At 41.7% G+C, this 18903-nt stretch overlaps 1 protein-coding gene across 4 annotated transcripts in view; it reads right to left on the bottom strand.

Moving 5' to 3' along the window:
* The window catches only part of yap1 (Yes1 associated transcriptional regulator), a 152495-nt gene extending 147511 nt beyond the window's left edge, over positions 1 to 4984 (bottom strand). For 2 of the 4 annotated variants that reach the window (XM_073043247.1, XM_073043244.1), the window contains exon 1: positions 4021 to 4983. In XM_073043247.1, the coding sequence (XP_072899348.1) occupies positions 4021 to 4523 (503 nt within the window). In that variant the 5' untranslated portion in view covers positions 4524 to 4983. Of the gene's footprint in view, positions 1 to 4020 lie in introns of all 4 variants that reach the window. The other 2 variants (XM_073043246.1, XM_073043245.1) reach the window with 2 other exon arrangements.
* Positions 4985 to 18903: the final 13919 nt, after the last annotated feature.

Genomic DNA, 18903 nt, shown 5'->3' on the forward strand with positions numbered 1-18903 from the left:
ACTTCTTAAAAAAATACCGCACAGGAAGCAGAAGTTCAGTTCAGATAGACCTTGTTAAACAGTAACTTTTGTGCCAAGTTTCTACTCAGTGTAATGTTCCAAGATTATAACTGAGAGTTAACGAGTTGAGAATGTGTTGGGTACATCAATATGACCCCTTAAATTAAATGTGTACAATTACAAAATACACATTGGAAGCACTTTATTTACTACTGCTAGAGCTAAAACTTCAGTCATGCCAGGAAGATTTGTCTACTGTGCAATGTTTAGTTACTAATACAGTTTGAAGTATATGTGCTTGCACACTAACTAAAATGAAAACAGATTGAGTGGAAACAACATCACTAAAAACCATTTCAGCAGCCAAGCTGACAAGTTACACCACCAATAGCCAGATAAAAATCAGAATAAATTGCTTTAATCAATGAGATGGTGCAAGTGCCTTTTATTTTAAGGGTAATTTTTCTCCTTTATTTAAAAAGATATATAGAATTACTATTGAATTCAATATCTTCTTCAGTTTCTACTGAGTTCGCTAGTATCATTCATGATATCATATGCATCACAAGTTTTGCTGATTCCTGTATGCAACGGAGAAACGGCGACAACATTGGAAATGAGAAATGGCCACAGAATTCAGCCCTTGCTTTTAGTCACTATGACTGACTTCAGGTGGGAACAGGCCAGAGGCCCAGGTCCAGGGTTTTGCATGAGCAATGCCACTATCAGGCATCACATGAATAATGACAAGAGATCAGTTTGCTAAATGAACTATGAAATCGGTATCTGTGGAACTACATCATGAAACAAATTCCCATACAAATACTGTACACTCCTCAAACATGGAATTCTCTAATCTACCCTTTTACCCATTAAACCAAAGGCGAATTAAGCTTTTCTTCACAGATATGTTGACTCCTGAACAGGGCAAAAACCTAAATTTTCCAATCAGTAGCACCTCGGTTTTCTAAGGAAGTATAGATATGTCTTCTTCAGGAAGCTTTGAGTGCTTCCAAAGTCCAAAGATGGCCACATTACAAAGTTTACCCCCCCCCCCCCCAAATGCTAACCTTGTGCTGGATCTATTCTTTCCTCTGCTGACCAGAGGCCCTGAATGTCTGGTCCTACTTTACCAGTAAAGACAAACAATCCATTGACAATCATTGGCTAAAGGCAATTAGGTTCTTCGTGTTCATTCCATTCTAGTACTGTACTACCCAATCTTGTTTCAAATTAATTTGCTCAGTTGGGATCAGGTCTCCCAACTGTCTTAAAGAAAATGTCATAGCAGGACTGTTGAGGCTACCACAGAGCTTGTGCCTTAATAGGACAAGGTTGATGAAAGTCAAGAAACAGTTTTGAGCATGGACCAAGTTTTGGATACATCTTGCACCAGTACTCTGAAAAGTGAGATACCAAACTCAATCCTTACTTCCAGCACTGCAAACAAAACAAGCCTATGATATTATAACCAATATTACCTAGTCCTCCGTCAGAACGTTTATGGTTGTAATTTAATATTACCATAATCACTGAGCTTTCTAAAAGAGTCTCTCAGATGTCCACGTGTACTCCTACTATGCCGTTCGTTAATTTTGATATGGGGAGGATGGTTACGCAGACGGCGATATTTGATGGCTTTCTGCTGGACGCGTATTCCAGGAGCTCCTCACCTGGAACCCGGAGAGAGCAGTGACCACCGACTGAGGCAAACCCATGTCTAACACCGCCGTCTGCCTCAGTAAGGGGCCAATTATTCCCGAGCAAGAGGCTGTTGACAATTGACTAGCGAGAGGAGCATTCGGTGAATAAATGGCCCCTTCAGTTGGTCAAGTCAACAAACAGGATAACAAAGACAGGAGTTCAGATACTAGGAAGATCAGGCAAATTTCGTATGGACACTGACCCAGTCCCCAGGAGAAAAAAAGACGGGATGAAATACAAACATTTTTTGGTGACTGAATAATCAGGGACGTGTGGACCTTCCGTCCCGGCACAGCTAATCGACATGCATGTAGGGTGCCGGCTAACTCTTCACTGAGCGAGCTATAGAGGACATGGATTTTAAATATCAAATTCCAAATGGACCGCACCCCGGAGACCAAACAAGATAATTTCGCGCTGATCTGAACGAGCAGATAAACAAAGCAGATGACGATTTAATGTGAACATCAAATGAAAGGAGAATCCAAAATCAAGTAATGTTGAGAAAGTTGCTAGCTGCTTTGATTTTGTAGTGAGACGTGAAGCAGCAAGTCAAACCTATTTACTCAGACGGATAAAGTACGGTTTATGATGATCGATTATAATCGTTTCCATTAAATGGATCTCAAAACTTGACTGGGCAGGTTTGTGATTTAAGATGATGTCAGCGAACAAGAACCGAGTTAGGCTCTTTCGCAAGTGAGAAAGTACATCATACTTTTTCAATCAGCATAGTTCGTGAAAAACCTTTACATCTGTCGAACAAGAGAATAAGGTCCGTTGATCAGATCAATAACAACAGGAATTAAATCTTGTGGCGTGAATCTAACATGGAAATATTATTCGAGGCTTAAATTGAGAGCGACATGGCGACTCCTCCGGTCCCTTTGTCCCCTCCCCCTCCTGTGAAGCGAGAAGGTTAAAAAGTTCATAAACTTTACAAGCAGGTTTTGTCCGCACTTCCCACGTTACTCTTCAGCTTAAAGAAACATCCTTGTCAGCAGGCCGCTCTTTCAATAATTGACTCTAACTGTCTGCAGAGGAACAAACGCTGGACCCATAGAGATAACTCCTGCCAGACATGCGGACTTTTGCAGGCTCAGCCTCCTACAGAGTGCTATTGTTGCCGGTGTAACCCGACACTCTGAAATGGATAGGGCTCGCTGACTGGCCACGCGGGAGGGGGAGAAGCTTTCTGTCGATCTCAGGCTCCAAATCTCAGCAAACTGGAGCCACTGTCGAAAACCCAGGAAGCTTTCACTGTTTTGAACTTCAAGACTACATTAAAGTGCAGTATTTACTACTTAGGATTCTTTTTTAAAAAACGTACTAAGTCCTATTCTCATCGGAAAACTGACAAGCCTCTTAACCAATTCGTTCTAAACCAGGCATGTACACTGAAGGTTGGTGACGTTTACAAGATTTGGTGAATGATATATCGGCGCTTATTAGCCTAACTCAAGGATTTGAACCGTTTCTGAGTCACTTGGGAATAAGGTGCGTCACCAAGTGGCCCCGGTTGGAACAGGAGTTCGATAGGCGTCGAATGTGAAAAGTTGGTCTATTGACTCTTTTCCGATTGTTGCAACGATTCAGACCGTCAAATATTTAAATCGGGTACTTCCAGCAGTCAGACAAATTAAATGATTCTAACACAAAACCGGATGGCCAGAATCGAGCCATTTTGAGACGGGTTTCGTTTTGTCGAGGACAGCCCACATCTACCATGGACTACAAGAACTGAAGGACGCCTGCGTGAACTTTGCACATTGCAAATTAAAAAAAAACGCAGATGCTGTAAATCTAAAACAAAAATTGTGTTGAAGTTATTTTTCCTGGCAATTATGGCCTTCTCCAAAGTTTCTTTCTAAACTCGGTTCGTAATCGAACTAATCCATTATATAAAATCAACTTAATCCATCGCTGACCATAAAATCTATTGTACATAGCTAATAAATTTCCTTTACCCTTTAACAAATCACTACCACCCACTGTCCTTTAATGCCGTTGCTTTCCTTTCCCTCCCGCCGTTACATACTGTACTTAAGCACTAACTTCACTTAAACACAACCCCCAAAGCAAATAGATCGAGAATCGGATTCTTTGGAAAGTCTGTCTAAACCTGCATTACAGAGCTCGCAGTATATCCCTTGAAAGCCAGGAAATCCTCCCAATTGTGTAACCCGATCTGGTGGTCTGTTGAGAAACGCTATCCGCAGAGCCATTCATGCGGAGCTTCTAAATTAGGCAAAATACGAAATAAAACTAAACTACTCGTTATGTCTGGGCAAGAGGATCCATCTGTTTAGCACTCACTTGAGATAATATCGTTGTCCGGAGGGGGTTTTGGCCATTTCCCAGCCAGGCGGCAGAGGTACATCATCGGAAAACTCGTAAGAAGACTGCCGGAGGTGAGAGCTCGAGTCGGCTCCAGGAGCTGAACCGATTCCGCCAACCGGTGCTCCAGCCGAGCCGGTGGGGGTAGGGCTGGAGGCGGCGGCTGCGGCTGCGGAGCTGAGCAGCGAGGCGGGCGAGGAGTGCGCCCGAACATGCTGCGCCTGGAGCGGCGGTGCATTCCCCCCGTCCGTGCTCGCCTGTCGGGAGTGGCTCTTGGGTTCGGGCTGCTTGAAGAAAGAGTCAGGCAGTTTGCGAAGCCGCATTGGTACCGACTGCGGCACGTTGGAGTTCTTGGGGTTCATGACGGCGTTGAAGAGCGCCTCCAGGTCGGTCTCCGAGTCACCGCGGACATGTACGACCTGGTGCCCGGCTGGAGGTAGCGCCGGCGCCTGCTGTTGCTGTTGCTGCTGACTGGAATCCATCCGTAAACTCCCAGCGAAATGTACAACTTTTAGAATGAAACAACGGGGCGAGAAACTCCACCAAGTCACGCCGAAAGTTTTCAACTTGACATCGACCCTACCGTCGAACCACGACCGCAATAACTTTCACAGAAAACTTTCTGAAACTAAAAGTTTGCGACTGGTGGCAGCCCGCACGCAACTTTGATTGCCCACGTGATCGCTGATGTCGCAGGGGCGGAGCCCAGCCCGGTGGGTTTTGGGTGGGTAGTCTTCCACACCACCACCCCCCCTTAACTTTGTGCATCGCCATCCTGGTTTCCCCCGCCTCCTGTGGTGATCTGGGAATCCGGTCGCATCTACCGCACGCGGAAAGATCAGTGTAACTTCTGCGTCTGCTTCTCTTCGCGTTTTCAGAACTGTAATCCATGCTATTATTGTTACACAACGCACTACACGGCAGAAAACGCCCAGCCATTTGATAAGAAAAGAGTGTGGATCATTTACAGAATCTGCCACAGGTTGTCACAGGTCTCCGGTAGTTGCACATCACTTAACAGACTGAAAAGGGAAATATAAAAAGAGATACGCTGGATTTTCTCTCAAATGATTTGTCCGTCCAATACCGTAATGCAAAATTTAATTTCTAACCATGGTCTAATCACAAAGCTTCGCCTGAAATGGTTTATGTGTGCCGGGCTGGCTCTCAGAAAATCAGTGACACCTCGACCAGATCGCGGCTTGAGTCGTGTTTCCTTTTCCCCGACGTCTCGTTTGGCGCGTCGACTGTATACAGAGCCATGCGGATTGCGTTGAAGCAAAATCAATTAATTGTACTTAAAATGGTAACTCTTACAATAAAAGCGTCCTGGTAAGGCTAAAACAAATCCAATACATTTGGTTGCATAAAAATGTTGATTGTTTTGCTGTTTTCAAAAAAAATGTAGCCCAGCGTTATCGCTTTGCTGAAGGTTTGAGGCCACAACACTTGAGGTTGGGGGAAGGGTACTTTCCTTGTCATCGTTTCATAGCTGAAATTATCCATTCGTCCCGAATCGGTTGAAAAGAATTAATAACCAAACCATAAAGAACCGTTTGTGACGTTTCCCACCAAGCAGTCAAAATCCTCAACTCATAACTGAAAACGTGGTATATCAAAGGCCACCCTTCCGTCCTAACAGTTACCCCTAATCGGGCTGCGTTAGGCTTGCTTTAACTTCTGATGCCCAGCAGGATAGGCAAACTTTGCAGAGAAGAAAACAAATTTGGAAGCGAGATTTGGCCTAGTATTTATTATTAGCTGAAGCTGAAACCACCCCTACATCCTCCCTCTCCCACACACACACACACACACACACACACACACACACACACACACACACACACACACACACACACACACACACACACACACACACACACACACACACACACACACACACACACACACACACACACACACACACACACACACACACACACCCCGGGACCACACGCGGGCACAAGACGGCACGGGGATTCATTCGTGTTTACCGAGACGGGCGAAACGGTAATTCAGATGAGATTTTTAAAATATCTACTTTAGGAGATGGTTTACAAAGAGATATTTGTGAGAACAGATATTCGTTTTCCCTGAACTACATTGGGTACATTAGGAGAAAAAAGCACCGAGGAAGAGGCACTGAATGTTCTCTTACAAACTAAACAATGATTTGTTGTTCACCCATCTTCAATATAGAATAAAAGGTCAAACTAATGAATTCTTATCCTGAAATGAATAAAATAGAGATGGTGCATAGATTAAAATACAGATATTAAGGGACACTCCAATCACAAACAAGAGAAAATCTGCAGATGCTGGAAATCCAAGTAACACACACAAAATGCTGGAAGAACTCGGCAGGCCAGGCAAGAAGTACAGCGGATCGGGCTGAGACCCTGGCAGGACTGGGAAACTGCTGAGTTTAATGGTGCAATCTTGCTCTACCGCTTTCACATCCTTGCCTATTTGTTTAACCAGCAATGACCACTTTTGCCAAGTTCACCTGATACAACCAACCCTTGCTTTTATCTTTAAATTTCCAATCCTTTGGAATCATCCTCTGTCCTTTTACCTCTAGATGTTTATTTCAAAGCAACCTGCCAGTGTGAAATCTACTGTTCTATTCCAACTTACTTCAATCTGAACTTGTGGTTTGCCAGTTGACCACAACATTTCAGGTGCTGAATCAGAGTCTTATCACTGACTTATATGATATGAAATTTGTTGTTTAGTGGCAGAAATAGAGTGCAAAGACATAAACTACAATAAATTACAAATAAAAATAGTGCAAAAAAGGAATATTAGGTAGTGTATGTGGGCCCATGGACTGTTCAGAAATCTGATGGTGGAGAGGAAGAAAGTTTTCCTGAATCATTGAGTGTGAGGTTTCAGGCTCCTTACCAACTGCCAGTTATCTAATACTTCCTTGTACCACACTTTGAAATATGACCCCACATTGAACATCAGATCATTGTTTCCCAGACACTAGCCTCTTTCATTCAGAAGATTATCATTCCCCACCTCACGCCTCATTAACCTCAACCACACACAGCCAACTTCCACCATCTCCCTAAGATCCAAAAGCAGGATTGTCCCTGTTGATGCATTGCTTTGGCAAGTACAACCCACAGAACTCAATTCTTCCCCCACACTTAGTTTTTTGTTCCTTGGTCATTCTCTCTCCATCAATCCTTCTGGTGTTCCTCCATTATTTTGACAATTTACTGGTCCCAACTGGTCACTTCTGCCCAATGCCTCTACACCTGCATATCACGAAGAAGGCTTGAGGAGACTTTTGCTTCTTCCTTGAACAGAGGACCAGCTAGCCTTCCCTATTATCCCCCTACTCTGCCTGACTGAGGTCATATTGAGCAACTTCTATGAAGTTGTTCACTTCTTCTGAATAAGTTGTTTCTATATGAGAGTATGAGTTATGCTTCCTTCTTTGTAGAATATGAGGTACATTCTAAATTTAAATCCTACCCAGGTACCCTCCATTCCCTTGTTTTCTGGTCCATTGATGCTTATATTCCTGCTGCGACCTGCTATTACGTGATTTGCAAAAAGTCTTTAACATGGGAGCCAATTTCCACCCTGTTCTCAACTTTACATGGCTCATCTCTGACACTAGCCACTTCTTCTTTGATGTTTCCATATCCATTTCACGTGATAGACTTGTAACCCAATACTACAAGCCCACTGACTCTCACGACTACAGATTGTCTACTGATATCCCTCTACCCAGCTTCACCATTCCATTTTTCCAGCACTCTAGAGATATTTGTTCTGCCATTGTCATCTTTTATCCTCAATTATGGATTCCCCATATCGCAGTCAACCGCAATCGTGACCATGTCCCACTCAGTTCCTATGTTTCTGCTCTCAACCCATCAACGTACTCTCAGAACTTGGAAAGGTTTCTCATGTTTTCACCTCATCAGCCTTTGCATTCTAAAGAGCTTCCTATGCAATTTCTGACGTATTCAACACAATGTAGGCAGCAGATGTGACTTCCCTGCATTCCTGGTTTCATTAACCAAACGTTCATAAACCATTAAAGCTGATTGAAGTAGATTGGGGGAATTTATGTACAATATTTTCCTGTGCATGCAATAAGGTTATTTGTTACAGCAAAACGTAGCTTTTGTAGATCAAAGATACGTACCCTAAAAAGTTAATGGTAGAATTTGTAATTCCATCATTGGTCATAGGGTCCCTTCTACACAGGGAAAACCAAATATGGATTAGGTGACTTTTGTAGTCACATTAGGTGGCTATAACATTAATTCAGCATTCCTCTTCCATGTTGCCCTCAGCCACGACAAGGTAAGCTCAAGGAGCACCAACTCATCACCTCCCCAGAAGGAGACACATAACAGCCTTCTGGAGTTAGCACTGTGTTCATCAATTTCTGACATTTTTTCTCCAGATTTTCAGTTTTTCTTTGGTAATTTCAGATAATTATTTATCTATCACACTCCAGCTAGATTTTTGCTTACTTGTACCATTTGCCTTTTGTCATTAAATCTGCCTTTCATTCTGTTACAGGTCTTTCCTTTGATTCTTTCTTCCCCTTTCCACCATCCTACATTTTTATACCTTTTATAAGTTGATTCAAACAATTTCCAGTTCTGGAATATTAATTCTATTCCTCTTTCTGCAGATGTTACCTGAGTTGCTGCGTATTTCGAGGATTTTCTGTTTTGATTTGTAGTCATAGAGGAAACACAATACAAGTTGCAAATAATACATCTACAAATGGCAATGTGATAATGACCAAATAATGAGCCTTAATGTTTTTGAATGAGAGACAAAATTGGCCACAACACAGGAATAATTGCAATCTTCTTCCAATTAGTACAGGAACCCTAAGGAAAAGTAGTTAGAAATATGATTTCAAGCTTTACTTCAAACTTTGCACCTTTAACAGTGCAACACTCACTCAGTGTTGCAATTGGTTTTCCATTCATCTCTCAGGAGTGGGACTTGAAGCTACAAACTTGTGACTCAACTGCAGCTAATTTGCTGGATAGTTCCAGAATTTTCTGTTTTTAGCAAAATAACAGTAATGTAAATTATGTACAGATTATCATGTAGAACTGCCTGCAAGTAGAATGATTTCTACTCCCAACTTCTAATCAGAGAGATAGCTTTACAAGTTTATTTATATTATTGGCCCATATACACTTTCTTCAGGTAGACTTATTTTGTCTTCAAACATTATTGAGCTTGGCATTGTCACACATAAGGTACAGGTTTGATTAAAATGCTGGTATTAAAACAGAATCAGATTTAATATCATCAGCATATGTTGTGAAATTTGTTAACTTTATGGCAGCAGTATAATGAAATACAAGTTTCTACAACTTACTTGGATCTTGTACAGCCAGTCTGAATGCTCTCCATGGTACATTTATAGAGGTTTTCGAGTGTTTTAGTTGATAAAGCAAATCTCCTCAAACTCCTAATAAAATATAGTCACAATAAAAAGATTTAAAAAGAAAATATAGCCACTGTCTTTCCTTCATTATACCTGCATCAGTATGTTGCATCCAGGATGGATCCTCAGAGATATTGATATCCAGGACCTTGAAATTGCTCACTCTCTCCACTTCTGATCCCTTTGTGAGGATTGGTTCATGTTCCCTCATCTTATCCTTTCTGAAGTCCACAATTAGCTCTTTGGTCTTGCTGACAACACCACTCAATTAGCTGGTATATTTCGCTCCTGTACGCCCTTTTGTCACCATCTTAAATTCTGCCAGCAATGGTTATATCATCAGCAAGTTTATAGATGGCATTTGAGCTATGCCTAGCCACACAGTCCTGGGTGTAGAGAGAGTAGAGCAGTGGGCTAAGTACACATCCCTGTGGTGCACCAGTGTTGATCGTCAGCGGGGAGAAGATTTTATTACCAAACCGCACAGATTGTGGTCTTCAGGTTAGGAAGACAAGGATCCAATTGCAGAGGGAGGTTCAAAGGCCTATGTTCAGTGGCTTTTTAATAGAGACTAAAGGAATAATGGTGTTAAATGCTGTGCTACAGTTAATAAACAGCATTGTTAAGATGATCCAAGGCTGCATGGAGAACCATTGAGATCGCATCTACTGTACACCTAATTTGTAGTAGTAGGCAGATTGCAGTGGGTCCAGGTTCTTCCGAGACAAGTGTGGATTCTAGTCAGGACCAACGTCTCAAAGCATTTCATCACCATCATTGAGGCAGCTCAACCTGCTCTTCTTGGGCACTGGTATAATTGTTGCCCTTTTGAAGCAGGTGGGAACTTCCAACTAGCAGTGAGACATAGAAAATGTCTTTGAATACCCCTGCTAGTTGGTTGGCGGAGGTATTCAGAGCCTTACCAGATACTCCATCGTGCCCTGCTGCCTTGCGAGGTTTCACGCTCTTGAAAGACAACCGGACATCGGCCTCCTAGACAGAGATCACAGGGTCATTGGATGCTGTAGGGATCCTCAGCTGTGGTTTTATTCTCCCTTTCAAAGTGAGCATAAAGGGTGTTGAACTCATCTGGAATCGAAGCATCACTGCCATTCATAATGTTGAGTTTTGTTCTATAGGAAGTAATGGCCTGCAAAGCCTACCAGAGTAGATGTGCATCGATGTCACCTCTAACCTCTCCCGGAGTTGCTTCTTGGCTCTTGAAATAACCATCTGCAAGTCATACCTGGTGCTCTTACACAGACCTGGATTGCCAAACTTAAATGCCACAGACTCAGCCCTCAGCAGACTATGAACCCCCTGGTTCACCCATGGATTTTGGTCTGGGAATGTACAGTAAGTTTTCATAGGCACACACTCGTCCACACAGGTTTTAATAAAGTCGGTGACAACTGTGGTATACTCATCCAGCCTCCAGTCCACTGATTCAAAGCAGTTCTGTAAGCAATCCTGTGCCTTCCTGGTCCATTCCTTCTTGGTCCTCAATACTGGTGCTGCAGTTTTCAGGATCTGCCTTTACTCAGGGAGTAGAAGTACAGCCAGGTGATCAGACTTTCCAAAGTGTGTGCATGGAATAGTACAGTAGACACTCTTGAACTTAGTGTTATTTCCTCTAGTACTTTAGGTGATTTGTTGATAATTATTTAATGACCTTGTCAAACTGGCCTGGTTAAAATCCCCAAAAAATGATGGGGAAGGCATCAGGATATACTGTTTCATCCCTGTTGATTACATCGCTCAGTTAATCTAGAGCCTGTTTGACGTTAGCCTAAGGTGCAATGTACAGCACTACCAAAATGATTGTTGAAATCTCCCATGGCTGGTAAAAAGGCCAACACTTAATTGTGAGGTATTCCAGGTCTGGTGAACAATATTGGGAAGTCATAACTAACGGGTATGGGGCAGCACAGTAGCATAGTGGTCAGCATAATACCATTATAGCACCAGTGCCAGCATCTCCGGGTCAATTCTCCCACTGTCTGCAAGGAGTTTGAACATTCTCCCCAAGCGTGTGGGTTTCCTCTGTGTGCTCCAGGTTTCTACCACATTCCAAGGATGTATGGGTTAGTAGGTTAATTGGTTTTATGGGTGTAACTGGACAGCGTAGGCTTGTTGGGCCAGAAGAATGGTACAAAAATACAAATTTCACAAACAAGAAGTTGAAATTATACCAATCTGCATAAGAAGTAAAGGATTTGGGGCTTAGAAATTTGATGGCACAATAACATTCAGACATTCAGGATCACCTATGCCTTCGTTGTGGTTGGCGATACCAGTCAATAAGAGACTCTAATTAACTATCAGCACACAGCCCTGGAGGGCACTCATGTTGAGGATGACAGGGAAGAAGGAGCGGTCTTGCATCCTGACTGTCGGAGGTCTGTTGGTTAGGAAGTCCGACACCCAGCTGCATAATGGCATATTTAGATTGAGGAGTAGGAGCTTGTTCACCAAGGTCTTTAAGATCTTTGGCCTAGTTTGAGAACTTTTAACCTTTATTAATTTTTATCTTATCCAATGTAGCTAATGCCCACTGATATAGCGTTACTCTCTTCTCCTGGGAATAGAGATGTATTCTTTTAGCAGCTCACACATGTCTATATCAGAAAATCTTCTTACCCCATTCAATATTGCCTTTCTTTCATACTTATTTATGCTTATATAATATGTTTATTTATGCTGATAGAAATGTTTGGGGGTTGTCTTTATACATTAACTGCTATTTTTGATGCATTTTATCCCCATTGTTTTTTAAATAAATCCTTTATAGTTTTTGTATACAATGAATATGATTATTTATCCAAGAAAATGGATTTCACCTACTGCCTAATCATTTTACAGTGGCCAATTAACCAAAAAAAGATAATGTAGATGTTGGAAATCTTAAGTAACACATTCAAAATGCAGGAGGAATTCAACAAGTCAAGCAGCATCTATGGAGGGGAATAAACAGTTGACATTTCAAACCAAGATCCTTCATTAGGACTGGAATGGAAGGAGGCAGAAGCCAGAAGAAGGAGGTGGGGGGGAAAAGTTCAAGCTGGCAGGTGATATGTGAGACCAGGTGAGGGGGTGGGTGGAGAAGGGGGATGAAGTAAGCTGGGAATAGGTGGAAGAGGTAAAGGGCTGAAGAAGAAGAAATCAATTAGGAGGTGGTGGTGGACATGGATGAAAGGAAGGGGGAGGGAACCAGAAAGTGGTTATGGGGTGAGAAGGTAACCAGAATGGGGAAGAGGAACAGAGAGGGGGGGAGGGGAGAAGTCACCAGAAATTGGAGAAATTGATGTCCATGCCATCAGGCTGGAGGCTACTCGGACAGAATATGAGGTGTTGTTCATTCAACCTCTGCATTCTGTAAGGATCGTTGTTATATCATCATTTGCCACTTCTGCCAGCTTCAATGGGATCCCACCATCAACTACGTTGTCTCGTCCCCTCACCATTCAACTTTCTGCAGGAACCGCTCTCTCCATGACTCCCTGGTGCACTTATCCCTTCTCACCCACACCATTCCACCTCCCCCCCCCCCCCCCACCTCATACCGTGGTACTTTTCCCTGTGACTATAGGAGGTGCAAAACACATCCCTACACCTCCCTAATCACCATCCAGGGACCTAAGCAGTTCTTCCATAAGAGTCAGAGAATCACGTACATCTTCTCCAAGCTATTCAATTACACTTGCTGTTTATGATGTGGTGCCCTGTATGTTGATGAGACCAAGCTTAGACAAGTCGATCATTTTGCAGAGTACCTGTACTTTGTCCGCGGTGACCATTTGAGCTTCTGGTGGCATGTCATTTCCACTCCTATTCCCATTTCCCACAGCAACCTGTCAGACCCATTTTCTCTATCTCTACAGTGAGGCCAAACACAAACACAACAGCATTTCATATTTGGCACTTGTAACCTACAATTCAATGGTATGAACACGGAATCTTACAATAGCAGACAACCCACACACACACACTGTGATCCTTTACCACTCCCAAAAATCTCTCTCTCTTTGTTCATTCCTTGACCGTAATGGTAGCTTGCGGCAAATTACAGATATGAATAGAGCTAAATAATTGAACAAATGCCCTAGCTTTTGCAGTTGAATAGCCAAACCATGACCAAATGATGATCAAGTGATTGCTAAATGTTACATATCACTAAAAATTGCTTTTAGTTAATTAACTTTTAATTAATATAGACAATATCTTGTTTGTAGACGCAGTATATTCCATAGAACTTTGAATCATTATCAGTATCAGTATTCAAAACACTGGACAACAAAGATTTTGCTTCCTGAAAACTTTTGGGTGTATCTTGTGGATTTGGGGCTGCTGATCATGAAAATCATCATGAAATTTCCCTATCACACACCAGGTTTTTGAAATTGTTGTTATAATTCATAATTCGTCAGAATAACTGATGCCAAGATTAAGGAAGGCATTTTTGTTGGTCCACAAATCAAACAAGTCATCAAAGGCAGGCATTTCGAAGAACTTCTATTGGGACTGGAGAAAATCTCATAGAAGGCATTCAAGGAGGTTGTTGAAATTTTTCTTGGCATCTACAGAGCACTAAACAACATGCATCTGGTTGATAATATGTTCTAGGCATACAAAACCATGAAGTGCAACATGTCACTGAAGATTCATTTTCTGCATTCCCATTCAGACTTCTTCCCTGCAAATCTGGGAGCTGTCAGCGACGGGCATGGTGAAAGGTTTCACCAGAACATTGCTGTCATAGGGAAACGGCATCAGGGCAACTGGAATCCATCAATGCTGGCTGATTATTGTTGGGACACTTTAACAAGAAGCCTTGGACACTGAGTACAAATGAAAGTCATCAACAAAAGTTTAGTTGAAATATTGCAAAGTGTCAGCGCCACAACGTACAGTAATTAAATGCATTGTATTCAATTGAAGTTGATTTCTTGTTTCTCCAAATTCCAACATGATACAAATTGTCTGAAATTATATTTGTGTTCAGCTTCAAGCAGTCTATCGTAAACAAAAAAAAATGAGGAAGCAACACTTGTCCAGTGTAATCATGTGTGAATTATTAGGTTGTAGGCACAAGTCCTTACATTCAGTAATCCACGGCTACATCTGCTGTATTTGAAACAATTTCAATAACCAATGCATAAAAATAGCTAGCTTAGTTCCATGGAATCAGTTAAATCTGTAATTTTCCTATCTCCACAACAGGTCTGCAGTGGATGCAATCTCACTGGCTTTTCACTCAGCTCTGGAGCTACTAATCAACTGCAATACAAACGTTAGGCCACTGTTCATCTGTTACAGCTTGATGTTTGTTCAACACTGTCATCCCCTCATTATTAGTCATCTTTGTTCCTCTGGACCTATGAACACATTTCTTGCTGTAACTGCTGGGGAATCTCAGGAAGGTTGTCTTCCACCATGTGGACTCCGATGACAATGCGTACTCACAGATCGATTGGTTGGATTCCATCTTATGGTTTCAATTTCATAAATTTTTTGGCTTGAATAAGTTTATCTTATCAAGCCCTATTATATCTAACTTTTTTTTCGACCCTCTTTTATGGATCAAGCCTTTGTATTATGGAAAACAAAAGGTATAACATGTTTTCATGATCTATTTTTAGATAATAGTTTTATGTCCTTTGAACAGCTATCTAATAAATATAATTTACCTAAAACTCATTTTTTTAGATATTTGCGGTTAGAAATTTCTTGAATAATATGTTACAGTCTTTTCCGAAATTATGTCCAATGGACATTACGGGAAAAATTTTAGCCCTGAATCCTTGCCAGAAGGGTTTAGTAGCCACCATTTATAATATGATCATGAAAATACAGCCAGAAGTATCAGAAAAAATTAAGAAGGAATGGGAAAAAGAACTTCATTGGCTTATACCCACTGAGCAGTAGGAGAAAATTTTACAATTAGTCAATTCCTCTTCTATTTGTGCTAAACATGCCCTAATACAATTTAAGGTTGTACATAAGGCTCATATGTCCAAGAATAAACTTGCTCAATTTTACTCTCATGTTAATCCAACCTGTGACAGATGTTATTCTGAAGTAGCTTCACTGACCCACATGTTTTGGTCTTGCCCTTGTTTGCAAAATTATTGGAAAGATACGTTCGGTATTATTTCAACAGTTCTGAATATCAAATTGCAACCGCATCCTATTACTGCAATTTTTGGTTTACCAATGGTGGATAATATTTGTTTATCCCCCTCAGCTCAATGGTTGATTGCATTTGTTACATTAATGGCTAGAAGATCTATCCTATTGAACTGGAAAGAAATCAATCCTCCAACTATATTTCAGTGGTTTTCTCAAACTATCTCTTGTCTGAGCTTAGAAAAAAATTAGAAGGGTTGTCTTTGATTCTTCAGTTAAATTTGAAGAAACTTGGAGACCATTTATCCAACATTTTCATATCAGTTAAACTGACTTTTCCTAAACCCTGCTTCTATTATCCTTAATTATTTGGATGGAGGTGCGGAGTTATTGACGCTATTGTGTATATTTGACATAATGCAATGGCCCATGTTGGTTAGGTTTTTTTTTCTTTTCTTTTTTGGGGATTTTTTTTCTTATTTACTCCCTTTTATCGTAATTATTATGAGTTTGGGAGGTTATTATATATGGATTATCATCTATATGAATGTATACATAACCTATTAATTATGTACTTTCAAACTCTGTATTCATGTTTCATTTATGTTTGTTTAAAATTAATAAAAAGATTTAAAAGGAGAAGGGATTCCATCAGTAAGTTTGAGGCATTTGGAAACATGTGCTGATGTTCCACATCAACTTGTATTTTTGGGGGCTAACTTAAGAGGAAGAGGTAAAGTAGAAGGTGCATGATTTTAAATTAAAAGTCTAGCCTTTTGCATGGCTTCATAATTTTCCTGTAAATCACAACTGTATCCTGATTGCATATCGGGAGATGTTATTACTGATCAGTGCGGATTGGTGATAAAATTTCCTCCTTGCTAACAGTCAACACATGCGCTTCAAAGAAGCCTACTTAGCCCACTGCTGTACACTATCTATACTCAGTACTGTGGCTACGGATCAAATGCTATTGATAAATTCACCGATGAAACCATGGTTGTTGGCAGAATCTGAGTTGGCGACGAGGAGTTGTATAGGAGTGACGTAGATTGACTGGTTGAGTGGTGTCGCATTGACAAACTCACATTCAGCGTCAGCAAGACCAAAGAATTGATTGTGGATTTAAGGAAAGGGAAGTTGGGATATCACGTATCAGTCCTTATTGAGGGGCCAACTGTGGAAAGTGTAAGCAGCTTCAAGTTCTTGGGCATCAACATCTCTGAGGATCTATCTTGGGCCCAACACATTGATGGAACCACATAGAAGCCACCCAATGGCTCTACTTTGTTATGAGTTTGAGGAGATCTGGTATGTCACCAAAGACTCTTGCAAATTTCTACAGATGTACTACGGAGAGCATTATGACTGTTGCATCACAGTCTGGTATGAAACCTCCAATCCACAGGATCAAAAAAGACTCAGAGGATTGTAGACTCAGCCAATTCCATGACTGACCCAATCCTCCCTGTCAAGAGGTGGTGCCTCAGGAAGATGCCATCCACTCTTAAAAATCCTCATTATTCAGGACAGGCCGTCTTCATGATACTACCATCAGTGAGAAGGTACTGGAGCCTGAAGACCCACACTGAATGTTTCAAAAACAACTTATTTCCCTGTCATCAGATTTCTGAACTGTCCATGAATTAAGACCGTAAGATATAGGAGCAGAAGTAGGCCATTTAGCCCATCAAGTCTGCTCCACCATTCAATCATGGGCTGATCCAATTATTCCCATTATCCCCACTCCCCTGCTTTCACCCCATACCCTTTGATGCCCTGCTAATCAAGAACCTATCTATCTCTGCCTTAAATACACCCAATGACTTGGCCTCCACAGCTGCCTGTGGCAACGAATTCCACAGATTTACCACCCTCTGACTAAAGTAATTTCTCTGCATCTCAGTTCTAAAAGGATGTCTTTCAATCCTGAAGTCGTGCCCCCTTGTCCAAGAAACCGCTACCATGGAAAATAACTTTGCCATATCTAATCTGTTCAAGCCTTTTAACATTCGGAAGGTTTCTATGAGATCCTTCCTCATTCTCCTGAACTCCAGGGAATACAGCCCAAGAGCTGCCAGATTTTCCTCATATGGTAACACTTTCATTCCTGGAAACATTTTCGTGAATCTTCTCTGAACCCTCTCCAGTATCAGTATGTTCTTTCTAAAATAAGTAGCCCAAAACTGCACACAATACCCCAAGTGTGGTCTCACGAGTGCCTTATAAAGCCTCAACATCACATCCCTGCTCTTATATTCTATACCCTTAGAAATGAATGCCAACATTGCATTCGCCTTCTTCACCACCGACTCAACCTGGATGATAACCTTTAGGGTATCTTGCACAAGGACTCCCAAGTCCCTTTGCATCTCAACATTTTGAATTCTCTCCTTATCTAAATAGTCTGCCCATTTATTTCTTCCACCAAAGTGCATGACCATACACTTTCCAACATTGTATTTCATTTGCCACTTCTTTGCCCATTCCCCTAAACTATCTAAGTCTCTCTGCAGGCTCTCTGTTTCCTCAACACTACCTACTCCTCCACCTACCTTTGTATCATCACCAAATTTAGCCACAAATCCATTAATACCGTAGTCCAAATCATTGACATACATTGTAAAAAGGAGCGGTCCCAGCACCAACCTCTGTGGAACTCCACTGGTAACCGGCAGCCAGCCAGAATAGGATCCCTTTATTCTCACTCTCTGTTTTCTGCTGACCAGCCAATGCTCCACCCACGCAAGTACTTTCCCTGTAACTCCACGGGTTCTTATCCTGTTAAGCAGCCTCATGTGCGGCACCTTGTCAAAGGCCTTCTGAAAATCCAAGTACGCCATATCTACTGCATCTCCTTTGCCTACCCTGCTTGTAATTTCCTCAAAGAATTGCAGTAGGTTTTCCAGGCAGGAGTTTTCTTTCAGGAAACCATGCTGGCTTTGGGCTATCTTGTCATGTGCCTCCAGGTACACCGTAATCTCATCTCTAACAATCAATTCCAACAACTTCCCAACCACTGAAGTCAGGCTACCAGGTCTATAGTTTCCTTTCTGCTGTCTCCCACCCTCTTTAAATAGAGGAGTAACATTTGCAATTTTCTAGTCATCCAGTACAATGCCAGAATCTATTGATTCTTGAAAGATCATCATTAATGCCTCCGCAATCTCTCCAGCTACTTCCTTCAGAACCCGAGGGTGCATTCCATCAGGTCCAGGAGATTTATCTACCCTCAGACCATTAAGCTTCCTGAGCACCTTCTCAGTTGTAATTTTCACTGCACAAACTTCACT

This window comes from Hemitrygon akajei, chromosome 4 (assembly GCF_048418815.1).
Source record: "Hemitrygon akajei chromosome 4, sHemAka1.3, whole genome shotgun sequence".
NCBI lineage: Eukaryota > Metazoa > Chordata > Chondrichthyes > Myliobatiformes > Dasyatidae > Hemitrygon > Hemitrygon akajei.